The 13,032-nt window shown below is 38.4% G+C and overlaps 1 protein-coding gene across 6 annotated transcripts in view; it reads left to right on the top strand.

The window, feature by feature from the left end:
• Positions 1–13,032, top strand: part of fmnl2a (formin-like 2a) — a 54,344-nt gene that overhangs the window by 5,226 nt on the left and 36,086 nt on the right. For all 6 annotated transcript variants that reach the window (XM_087803445.1, XM_087803443.1, XM_087803442.1 and 3 more), the window contains exons 2-3: positions 8,473–8,556; positions 12,245–12,325. In XM_087803445.1, the coding sequence (XP_087659571.1) occupies positions 8,473–8,556; positions 12,245–12,325 (165 nt within the window). The remainder of the gene's footprint in view (positions 1–8,472; positions 8,557–12,244; positions 12,326–13,032) is intronic.

Genomic DNA, 13,032 nt, shown 5'->3' with positions numbered 1-13,032 from the left:
ACACGCTGTAGAACCGTGTGCTTCGTGTCGGCGCTGCTCAGGAAGTTTTTATTAGCGTTTTGTTCTTCTTGCTTTAAAATGCCATCTGGGAACTGAGGAGCTAAGCTGTCGTTGAACGTGCACTTCTCAGTAGCCAACACAGATTACGTATAAGCTGCTTTGTTTGAAGGATGATGAAGCGACACGAGCTGTCGCTACTTTTTATTCTCGGGGGAACCGAAGCTAAAACTCCTGAACAGTCAGATGCTGTTGATGCGCTGAAGACGACCGTTTCCAGAACGTTAAGAAGATATAGGTTTTTTTTTAAACGATCAATATCGTGTTTAAGAGTGCATTGGCAAGAATCTGGTGACACGATAGCTATAAATATTCTGGTATATTGCAATACTATAGAAACATCAACATATTTGTAGTATTGTCGAGTACTTGACTCTGGTGTTGCAGAATTTACAGACAACAGGACTCTTGACAAAGTTGTAACTGCTTTCCTTTGTTTTGAAACCAAAATATGTCCAAACAAAAGCTGCTGGAGGTGACTGTATCCTCTTGTCCTCAGTATTTGAGGGTATCTCTCAGGATTTGCTGGTTCCATAATGATTTTATTTGTGAATTTAATTAATTGCATTATATGTAATACACACTCTATTGGAATAAGAACCATCCATGTTTAATGATAGAAATAAAATGTTTTCTAAAGCTCAATAAAATAAATAAATTAATATATTGATACAGTGCTGGTGAATTTCAATACATGGTAAGTAATGAAGAATTGGCAATACTTAAATGTATCGATATTTGCCCCCCCAAATGATGATGATATCAATAAAATAGGAAGATTTCTCAGCAAGCGATTTATTGAATCGACGGATCAGGCCTGATTTATCCTCTCATCTGAAGCTTAAGAAGATTTTTTACCAGCCAAGAGTCGAATCTGTCAGTTTTACGGTTTGCTCAACTTTGGCAACAGGAAGATGAAGCTAAACACGAACAGGTCTTGTTCCATGCTGTACAGTGTTTCCTATTGTTCAGGTCTTAAGTGAAGACAGTGACCCATCAATCTTCTGACATTCACAGCATGCAAATACGTCGCACCCTCCGATATTTTCTCCGTGTTGACTCTTCATTAAAAACCACAACAATGTTATTGTCTGTGGAACATAGGGCCAGCAGTGATGGAATCCAGTGCAACTGGGCCCCGGGAACAGAGCTGCTTTTTATTCTGCGGAGAGAGCCCAAGACGGAGCCTGGCACCGGACCCAGACCCGGCAAGCTGCGAGAGGCCGACCCACATACCCCCGATATGCGTGTTCATACGCTTGTGTATCGACATGTGCCTCTGCTGTGCCACCAATTAGCCATCGCGGTGTTGAGCCACACACAGGGTTTCGGTTTCCCCCGGCTTCTACCGTCGCTCGGAGGGATGTGAGGTGTTTGTCAATCGGAACCCGAAAAAAGAAGGCTGTGTTGAGTATGCAGCAGCAGGTCTCTTGTGAGACCACCAGGCCTTCATTCAGCTCTCACTTTTGACGTCCAAGCAAGTTTGCTTTATTTCCCGTTCAGTTGCGTGGGTGGCATAAGTAGACGGAAGGATAGGCTTCGGGTAAATTGAAAACTGATTTTTTAAATTAAATTTCCAATTAGAGCAATGCGGACTTCAGGCCTCGATGTGTAGATGAACAGTATCATCAACAGTATAATTGGATTGGTCTCTTCATTATGACCGTCACAGTGTTCTGTGAAAGTGCTGAAATACTAATTTTTAACTTTTTAGTTATTATAACTTATTTAATTCAATTTGTTTCTCGACATTCATGTGTCGTCACACATTGAACCCTTTCCTTATCTCTGGGTCAAGGTTTCCCAAAGGCCTGAAAACAAATGTGTTTCTGTTATCCCCTGTGTTGTCTCTGGGTCAAGGTGAACCACCTCCTCCTATTATGTATATGTAAAAGTACAGATTGTAATCCAGTAGGATCTGGAATCCAACTAGTAAAGACTTTATAGATGAAGCTATTTAGACTAGTATAGTATAGCACAAATGTGAATCCTACTACTGATCTGTCCTAGGAGGATTCCAGATTCCACTAGTGAATTCCAATCTCTACTAGTAGAGACTGAACTTAACTGGTATCTGAATATTGGAATTCCAATCTGTCCTAGGAGGATTCCAGATTCTACTGGATTCCAATCTGTACTGTGACATATGCATAAGATAAGTTTGATTCCGGGCCTTTGGGTCACCTTGACCCAGAGATGACCCAAGGGTTATCTATTTACAGTTTCACACTGAATGGCTGTCTCCTTTATGAGGAGAAACAAATTGATAAAATACAATCCAAAAAAAGTGGTGCACATGTTTTTTTCCCAATCGACTCAAACATTGATAAAGTTATAGAGAAAACCTACTTGATGATGTAGATGATTGTTCTTGTCTTTGATTGCAATTTTGGAATCATGAACCTAAGTAGAACTTTGGCTTCAAACTAGTCCAAACATATAACGTATTGTATGAGGCTTGGCTTTGAAAAGGTTCAAAGCGCTTTACAATGTGCTTTGGCTTTGTGTTTAGCTTAACTTAAATTGTACGTAATGTTCTGTCGGTGATGCTAAGGTTCTGTGTTATATTCATTGTGATATAGCACGAACGCCTTCTAAGTAAGTTCTTTTAAATGTTCCTCCGTCCCATCTACAAGTTACTCTTTGAGGCATTCACGCTCTTTGTAAAGCTTCTTTCCTGAGAGTTTTTGTTGTTCTCGGGACATATGCTCCCTCTTGACTCGCCCAGAGTCCAAAGGAAATGTGTCACCGTGCCAGAATTAACATCTGCAGCACAGAATGAGAGGTCCTGCTTCATTTGACTGTACTTTTGTGCTTTTTTTTTTTTTTTTTACTCGCAGGCTTTTTGTTGCAGGCCTCATGACCACTAGACAACACAACAGTCTGTTGTTTCAAGGCTGAAACCAGACAGGGATGTGGCTCCCACACTCAGACCCCCCCTCACGTTAGACCAGGGAACAAGAACTTTCGTTGTGAGGTTGAAGTATTTTATCAGCGGCTGCACAGATGCTTTAAAAAAAAAAGATAGTTTGTTTGTGAAATTTGTAAAAGGCAGTCCAACTATAAGATCTTGTGGAAATACTTATTCCTGAACGATTTAGTTGAACACACATTTACATCATCACAGTTCTTTAGAACACAGTGACTCAGACTTTACAAGGTTTTTTATTCTAATCATTTGAGTGCATGAGAGCGACAACTGGAATATGATCATTTATTTGAATAATGTACCAAATAATAAACTAGAAAAGTCTGTATAATTATAAAAACAAAGTGAGGACGGTTTATGGACCAAAACATTTTGTGAAACTTCTTTCAAGATTTGTAACTATCCCTGTTATAGTTTAGTGTGTGTTGATTTAATGGCATCTCGTCTCACGATGCGATGTCTTTTAAATTGTAAAACAGTGGTAAAGGCTTGAGAAATCGACTTTTTGGGGAGTTACCGACGAAATGGCTGGTCCTCTATGATGAAACCAGTACACAACAAACGACTATTTCTGCAGTTTGTGTGGGACTTTTCCTAAATATACATGGAACTCCTGAAGGAGATCGGGATTTTGATGGAATACATTTCTATATCTTAAGCTCCGTGCGAGGATGGAGATGAACTTTTGTACAGTAAATAATCCACAGGCATCTGGTTTTCTTTCAGTGGGAACATCTCTGACAGTCAAGCGCATGGATTTAGTGGATTTATATCTGTGAGAAAGTCTGTCTGTCCTCAAATGCCGTCGTTCCTATAGCTTGTACACAAACATACTTTACCAACAGATCATCATTAATTGTTCGGGGTAAACGTTAAAGCCGGTGGAAAACGCGTATTTCATGGTATATTCATTACGTTGGGGAACTACTGTTTATGTTTCCCATAAACCGCTTTTCCTGTTTCTTCTACGCTCTGGAACAAGACGGACTCCGCCTTGGTCCGCACACTTTCGCAACTCAACATCTGGCCTGGCTGGAGCTGTTCATGCATCACTTGTTTTATTTGGACAACATCCTGCTGCTCTAAAACATCTCTATATTGTGTCTTGCATTTGGAAAAAAAACATCCAACCGAAAAGAAGCATTATCTTGCGATAATGATCTCATGCATCATGTAAACAAATCCTGGTCTTTAACGAGTAACTAAATAAACGATCAAATGTATTTTTAACAGTATACATCTGGGTTTCACTAAGAAGTGCCTTCGGGGGAAAATCGTTTTCACCGCGGAGAAAGTAAATGTGAGTCGTATCACCTGCAGCTGCTGCATCAACAGTTGTTTTCACAGCGTCGTTAATCATTCAAGCTTCTCAAGCCTGTGGAGAGTGAAAATAACTTGATAGATAAAAGAATGAAATGAGGTTACTCTGACAAGGATTCAGAATATCATTATAGATAAGTGTATCCCGCCCCCCCGCCCCTCTCTGCTCGACGTGATGAAAGACATGAACCGTAAACCTCTGAGCCTGGAATGTTCCTGGAATGTGTTTGTATATGGAAAATAAGGGGGAAGACACCAACATTCTCAACCCACCATTTGGCCCATTCCAGAGAAACAGCTTTATAAATATACCCACCTCTATCTTGATGAAAGAGGTAGCTGAGGCGAGACAGGGGGTCCTGGGGATTACCAAGATAATCTGGGCACAGACAGGGGGGACACCTGTACCCCCCCCCCCACCTCCACAATACTAAGGATTAAAGTCGCTGTGCTAATGAAGACCGACTTGTGCTGCTTTTAAATATCTCTGGTGTGACTTTTCCAGTCATTTGTGTTGTGCAATTTCAAACAATCTGTTCTCCATCATATCTCTTGTTGTAACACGCACAGTAATAATTTCCAGGCCAACAGTTTCACACTTACTACTTCAACATTTTAGCATGTTTTTTTCCAGATGATTTACTCGAAAGATAGAAGATCCATTGTGCTTGAATTGGTTGATTCTCCATTCAATCTTGAATTTAATTTTCCTCTGTTCTCTCTGCGGTCTTTGCATGGGTGGACATTTAACAATGGACATACAGAACTACATACTTAAGTATTTTATTAATGGCACTGATTCACAGTCATCAGCAGCGATGGAAATTAAATATGTAACGGGGTTACATCATTGAATGGGGAAAATGAAAGGGGGATGTCAAGCAAATTCTATTAAAAGTGTCATAAATACTTTATTTCGTTAAAAAAAAAGGGATTTAAAAATGGTGGTTCAACAAAGGGACAATATAGTGCATACTATGAATGATCATAACATTTTCAAATATAAAATTACTAGTAGTATTTCAGGACAAATCATCTCATAATAAAGTGTAACTAAAGACGACGACACATTTCTCTATAAGTCAGGAACACGAACAGTGGAATCCTTTTTTTAAGGGCTTTTTAAACTAACTTACTTACTTAGTTTGTTTTGAAAACTAGTCAAGTTTAAGTATAAATGCATATAATGTCTTTACGATCTTAACAGGAGTTCAATTGGATTGACCACATTTAACTTGTCCTATTATAATCCATTGTTCCCTTAAAAATAAATGGTAAGATTCTAAATTCATGAGTCAGCAACTGTGATTGTTTATTTAAAAGCCATACAGCACCATGACAAAGAAGGCATGACTTGTGGGTTGCCGCCCCCCCCCCCCCCACACACACACACTTTTCTTTTTAGCCAGCTGTGACCGAGCCTTTGCAGACCTCCAGGAAAGTGGAGGGTAATTGTCGGGCTTCCATCCAACTTTCTATTTTTACCACTTTTTCGCCAGTCAGGCCGCTTAATGAGAGGATGCATGGACACTAATACGTCTGTGTGTCGGGTCAGAGGGGATTGTAACATCATTTGATGCACTGGCTGGTGGTAAAAGATCCTTTAGCCGGCAGTCTACGGCAGCAAGTCGCAAGAATTCTTACCCACTTTTCATTGATAAATGTATGTTTTAACTGTTGTGAAAAGGCTCCCATCAACGTCTACTATAACGTGTTAAGCTAGTGTTTTGATGGAGGAGCTCTGTGGACATAAATCAGAACAGTGAGGCCTATGTATGTACATTTGTACTTACTAGCTACACACCCTTAGAAGACATGTTTTTGTTTAAAGGTTGACTCTGAATAAACAGAGGATGTTCTTTCATAGTGGAGAGAAACAATGCACAACATTGATCGTGTTATTTAATGTACAGGCATCTGCTATGTTTTTCCAGCAGGAAGGTGGGAGTGTTTGAGTGAATCCCCAGGTGTTTATAATATCCATAAGGAGAAGCAGACAAATATTCAAGAATGTTTTTGATGAGGGAAAAGTGTTCTTGTGCAATGAACGTTGAAGTTAACATGTTTTTTTTTCTTCTGTATTGTGTCTGGCAATCAGTTTAACCATCAGTTTCCCACAACATTTCAAGTTATTTCTTTAGCACGTACCTGTCAAACTAACTGTGCATACCTAAGAAGAAAGACAAGCATCTTCCCTTGTACTGGTCATACTCCTTTGTATTGTCAGAAAGAGCCTTGCAAATATACTTTTCTCACACACTCGGTTCTTCTTTCAACAGCATTAGAGGCTCTCGTAAATACACGTTTCTGTCAGCGACGTCGCCCCCAGTTAATCAGTGATGGACGGCTATTTAAACAAACCATAGGTGTTGAACTTGTTACGCTTCAGCTTCCGTGCTGCCTTTCTGGTTTTGGGAAATGTACGATTAGTTGAAGGAAAAAAACGGTATACTTCTCATAAAGAAGAGTTTCAGATCAAACTCTTTCAACAACCCTTTTTTTTTAGATATTTTTATCCACAGTATTTTTTTTAAAGTTTCTTAACATCTATTCTAACCTTTGGTAGCTAACGATAGTTTCACTGAAACCTCGCTACTGTGTACTGCCAAGTATCTATCGAAAGTATTTGGTACAGGTACCGATCCTTTACTTCGATACCAGTTCCTAGATGGTCCTTTTTCCAATACAATTCTAACAAAAAGACAATGACACTACACATATTACAAATTTAAAGTTCAAATGTTCAGCTTGGGCTTTTTTCTTAAATCAAAAACAACGTATACATTTCAGTGCCAAAGACCACTTGCTTAAAAGTAATAAATCAATCTGATGTTCACTGGCTTTTCACTAAAAGTTTTAGTCATGTGTAGGTACCGAATCTTTGTAGCGAAGGAAAAGCGTGTTTTCATAATAACTACAGAAGCATTTTGGTCGTTGCCACAAAAGAAAAACGAAGTTCAACACCCAGTGTAACACCTGTGCTACTTTTTCTTCGGCTGTTACATCTTGCGACCTATTTTTCACGGTCCATCACTCACAGTCTGGACAAATGGACTCTGAGTCGTTGGGTAACCTGAGCCAAACTGGCCGCGAGCTGGTCACAGCTCATTAAAATTAGGATGGTGTTGGTAGACGCTTTTGGTCTTAAGCTTGAGACGGACACGACGCCAAATGTTGTACAGGCTGTCAACACCTCCGCCATTAGAGCCAGTCTCCAAACGGCAGACTTTAATGATATTTTGACTGGCGGACTCAAAGTAGCCAAAGTCAACGCATGTATTCCTCGACAAAACAATTAAAAGTTGCCTACGTAAGCTGGCATTTTAAGGTGTCCCGACTCCGAGTTCCCTGCACTCGCTAGAGCAACAATCACAGACTCTCTGCCTCTGTCGAATACTAATTCAGTTTCTCGGTCGATGTTGACAGAGTGCATGGTTCGCTGCTGCCTCCCTCTTCTCTGAAATAACAATGTTGTTTGGTCTGTCAGCTGGACATCCCATCAGTTTGTTTAACAACCTAGAGATGATCCAACAAATCACATTTTATTTTGAAACTCCATATGAAAAAGTGTCCATTTTCCATGAATTTAGTTTCTTTTAGTTGAGATAATAATTCAAAATACTGCATTATATCTCGTCATTCTGCCAACTTTTTAAATATATTATTTAAACTCGATATTCATTTTTGATTTCTATTTGTTTTGGAATATGACACTTGACACCATCGGTCAACCTTGGTTTAATATGATTGAATTTGTAATATGATGAATTTGTATCCAGTACCTTTCTTAATTAAAAATGAAAATGTAGATATTATTCAAGTCCGTCTGGAGATGTTAAAGGACACAAAAGGGAGGCAAACATGTTGAGTTCTGAGGCAGTTAACTTCACTTTCATACACATTTTGTTTATCACCTTTAAAAGTTTTTAAATGAAATATGTATTTTAAAAATAGATTTTTCTGAAAAAATATGTACCCATTCTGTAACTGCTTCGCCATGTCCCAGATTAAATGTAAACATTTAGTTCTAAAGAAAAAAAAGATAATTTGCCACTTCTTTGGAGCAACAGTACGAGTCATCGTTCCAATGTATTTCACAATAGTGTTCAACAGAAAATTGCAATAATGATGTAGTAATGACACACCTCTGCCTCTCCACCTTTCAGAACTCCATGAATCTCCCGCCGGACAAAGCTCGACTGTTGCGACAGTACGACAACGAGAAGAAGTGGGAGCTTATCTGTGATCAGGTAAACATCACCTACGCTTCTCTGTCCAAGTACAACAACAACACAGACATGCTTGAATATGATGAGTCGAAATGGTTTGCTATTCTACACCCCTTTCATTTCAGTGCATGTTAATTTCTGGTATTCCGAGTGTTTGCCAGTCAGAATGATTATACTGGCCTATAAATAGGTAATTAAATATGATTTCTAAATGGTCAATTACATCTTGTAATGAAATGCTTCCTGCAGTCTTTGCTTTGACACATAGACACAAGTGATTTGTGCTGGGCAGGTCTGCAACTAGAAGTGTACTTTCTAGATGCAAAAATAATGTACTTTTTGTCCATATATATATATATATGAAAGATTTCACAAATTTACGAAGGCTTCAGCCAGAATCTTTCTTTTCTTCCTATTTATTTCTGGATTTTAAACACTAAAAACTCCAACTTTAGATGCTTAAATAATCTAAACGCACTAAATAATGTGGAACAAACATTGACCACAAGTCAGCAGTGTATTTATGAGCACAATATAATTTAAAGAGTTAAAATAAATGATTTAATGGAAACCATAATGGCTATTCTGCTGTGTGACTGATGCTTGTGGAGATGCATGTCATGCACAAACAAAAAAGTCTTTAGCTATAGTTTTTCAGGCCATATCCCTGCTGCGTGTCGTGACCACAGCATACGCAACTTTAAGCTTTTTTTTGCGCCGACTGAGTGTTCTGGTGGGATAAGAGGCACAGCTGGATGCACACATCAGCTATCTAGTTAAATAATTTGGCCCATTACTGGCCCGGCGTAGGAAGCAGCAGACGGTTCATGTCGTGCACTGGGCTGTGTTCTGAAGGCTGCACTCAAGCCCCGTTTCACTGGCAGAGGAGAGGCCGGATGAAAGATCAAGACGACCAGCCACACACACACTCACACACACACTTGCATTGATAGGCACTGACCCAGAAGGCGACCAGCCTGGGAGGGAAAACCGCACGACCGTTGACCAGCAGTCAAAAGATCCTTCAGCTGCACGCTTGCTCTGTCACAAGCACATAAACATGACTCTTGATCCAGGACTTTCTATTTTGACCAGTTTCTATTCTCATTATCTGTCATGTTTAAGGTTTTAAAACATTTATTTAAACCAAGGGAGTCAAATAAGGGGCCAAAGATTTACCAGGAAGAGTGTGATGTTGTCTTTTTATCCTTTTTTATACTTTGTTTGTCCTCCTTTATCAAACACTCACCAAGCAAATTCCTTTCATTCAATAGTGTGAGCGTATTGGAAGTCTCTGTATACTGTATTTTCTGGACTATAAAGCCCACCAGATTATAAGGCGCAATATTAATGAAGGGGTCTATTTAGCATAGTGAAGTACATAATGTCTTATAACTTTGTTGACCCGGGAATAGTTGGGTCGGCTTTTGTTGTTAAGTGCATATAGTTGACTGACTTTAACTTGACGGAGATAACTTTAAACGTGGTAAACTCAAAGAGACTTGATAGAGAACCAATATTTTTGAGTGCATTATATACCACATAAAACTGGTTTGAGGTGTCATTGGAATTCACACAGAGGCCCCGGATTATAAGACACTTTTTGAATTTTGAGAAAATGTAAGAAAATCAATAATTGTTTACTTATCTTATCTTAAAAATGTGCATCTTTATTGACATTTATAACATTTATCTACTTTGATATGAGCCAACCAATCTGTTTTAGATAGTTCTATGTGAGTTTTGACTCAAAGTTGTTATTATAACCCCCCACCCAATCTCTCTCCCTCCATGTGAAATTGAACAAATGTAGTTTTTTGTGGCAAAGGTTTAAAAATAAAAAACAGCTCGCCAACAATCACTCGTGAGGGCTCACTCAGAACTTTCCATGCGTATCACACCACTAAATACTTTTCCATTTCTGCTGAGCTTAGCAGCTAATAGCTGCAGACCAGCGGCTAAGTCGGAGATGCTGGAGGAGATTTAGTAAAATCACAGGAACTCATCCGTCTTACGGAAAGCCTGCGGAAAAAGTTGGGGAAAAATAACTGGTATCTGAACATTTAATCTACAGAGAGATCTTGTGTTCTTTTATCCGTGTTTACAAGGCCTCCTTCCTTCTTTACCCTTTTTGTCTGGACCTTATTTGACGTCTATAATTAAAAAATAGTTTTTTTTTGTGACCGTTCAAACGTTAAGCGACATGACCTAGCCATAGGCGATGAGGACTATTACCCATCCAAGTCAATCCCTCCCTGTAACCATAGCGACGACGATGGAGTCTGAAATATTAAGGGATTTAAGACATTTTTAAGGTTCTTATGAAATATTGACGTCGGTCAAAAACCGCAAGTGTGAACGAGGACCAGATGAGTAACAGGAAAATGTTTTTTTTTTTGTGAAACCGCAAACCTCATTAGACAGCGAAGTACTCTGTTTTAATATTTTAGTGTTGCTATTTTAAAGTTTATTTATCCACCTTTCTACTTCATTTATTCATGTTGTTTTAAAATCTGTGGCTATTATCTAACCGAGTGGTTTCTCACTGATTAAACAGGTTATATAAAAGCGTCTGTTTCCTGACAACACCGTCGGCTTTCCTGTTTATTTAAGAAGGCAAACTCTGGCAGCGACGAACGTGAAGTCATGGATAATCATATCTAAGGATGCTTGCGTAGAAGATTTATTTAAGTAAAAGTTTGTTTTATGTAGTTACTTTAATGGTTTGCTTTAGGAAAGCGAAGAGAGGAAAATGGAGTTTCTATATTGAAGTTCCAGCAATTGAAAGATTTTCCCCCTAAAGAACCTTTTTGTGATGTTTTAAATCTGTGAAGTGCTTGAGCCTGATCTAAATACTGAGTCTCGCTCGCCACCACTGATCTGAATTAGCGCTAATCTCTCCTGTTTATATTTGGAGCACAATAGGACGGGATGGGTGGATGGCGTGCGTTATCTGTGTCAGTGTTTGATCTTTGACTTTTCCACCTGCTTTATCTTTCAGTGAATTTAGGGGAAACATAATTTTTAGTTTTCCATTTAACAGCAAGTCATGGCGTTGGTAGAGACTGGTTTTTAATCTTATAGAAGGTTCTAAAGGGATACTCAATACATTAAGAATAAGCAAATTAATATTACATTTGTAAAAAGTTTCTTTTTTATTCCTAAGGATTTATTTTTCAAAACATGTTTTTATTTTAAATTAAATTACTTAATTATGCGTCTATCCAACATGTCCATCACCAATTAAAATAATTACAAAATATAATATTAAAAAAAAGGGAAAATGATGAAGGACTCTTGCAATATTGATGAGGTTAATATTTTACTTTTACATTTCTCATTGTCTCTTTCCGCCATGAAAAATGGGTTCATTTTAATTTGAAATTCAATTAATCTCCATCTAATCCTTCAGAATTTGAGATGGATTATTTTGGTATAGATATTTTAGGAAATGATTCCATATTCCTTCAAATCCCTGATTTATCCTTCAAAATGTATGTGATTTATTTATTTTTTTCCAACTCATCCATATCACAGAATAAGACAAGTTTAGAAATAGAATCTCGTTTTTCTGGTGATTGGGTTTTTGACCCAGTAAACCACAAGTTTGTTTCAAATTGTATTTTGATTAATACTATTTTCTGGTTTTAACCACCGTTCCTTGTGTTTTTTATCCACATTTTCATACTCGTTGTTTTTACTTTAACAGGAGCGATTCCAAGTGAAGAACCCGCCTCACACCTACATCCAGAAGCTGCGCAGTTATCTGGACCCGGCAGTCACAAGAAAGGTGAGATCCCTCGCTAACATGCTATCCTGTTTATGTACAAGACTTTTTCCATGTTTCCCCTCCAAGACCTGTCATCTCATCCAGGATGCGTGCAGAGGGAACTTGAGTTCACAAACTTGGGACTCAGTTTTGGTTAGTTTTATAGGATTTGCCAAGATGGAGAATTTCAGGAGCTAGGAAATGATCAGGTTTTCGTCTTTTAACTTTTTATTATTTCCTTCCACATTTGTGTCCAGAGTTACATGGGCTTTCTAGTAGAATATCTCCTGAAAGAACAGGATGATTAAAGACATTTTTGCAATGTTTTTGACTGTTAATTACTTTATAAAATGTATCGGAAAAGCATTTAATTTGGGAAAGAAGTAGGTTGGCAAGAATATGGCGATGTGATCCGTATCACTATTACGGTAGTAAGGATACAATAGAATGTGATACTGTAGTAACAAGGATATATGTGTAGTATTGTCGTGTACTTGACTCTGGTGCTGCAGACCTTTTGACAAAGTTTTAACTGATTGTATTTGTTTTGAAACCAAAACATGCCGAATTATTAGGTTTAAAAGCTGCTGGAGTCGACTGAATCCTCTCGTCCTCAGTCATTTCCAGGATCTCACAGTATCTAAATGTTACTTGAGGACGTTATGGCCGCTGCATTTATCGATTCAATTGCAACACAAAAATGAACAAAGCCAGTGAATATTTTTACG

This window comes from Callionymus lyra, chromosome 12 (assembly GCF_982586985.1).
Source record: "Callionymus lyra chromosome 12, fCalLyr1.hap1.1, whole genome shotgun sequence".
Taxonomy (NCBI): domain Eukaryota; kingdom Metazoa; phylum Chordata; class Actinopteri; order Syngnathiformes; family Callionymidae; genus Callionymus; species Callionymus lyra.
Note: the sequence above shows the minus strand (reverse complement) of the source record. Positions and strands in the feature narration are given on the sequence as shown.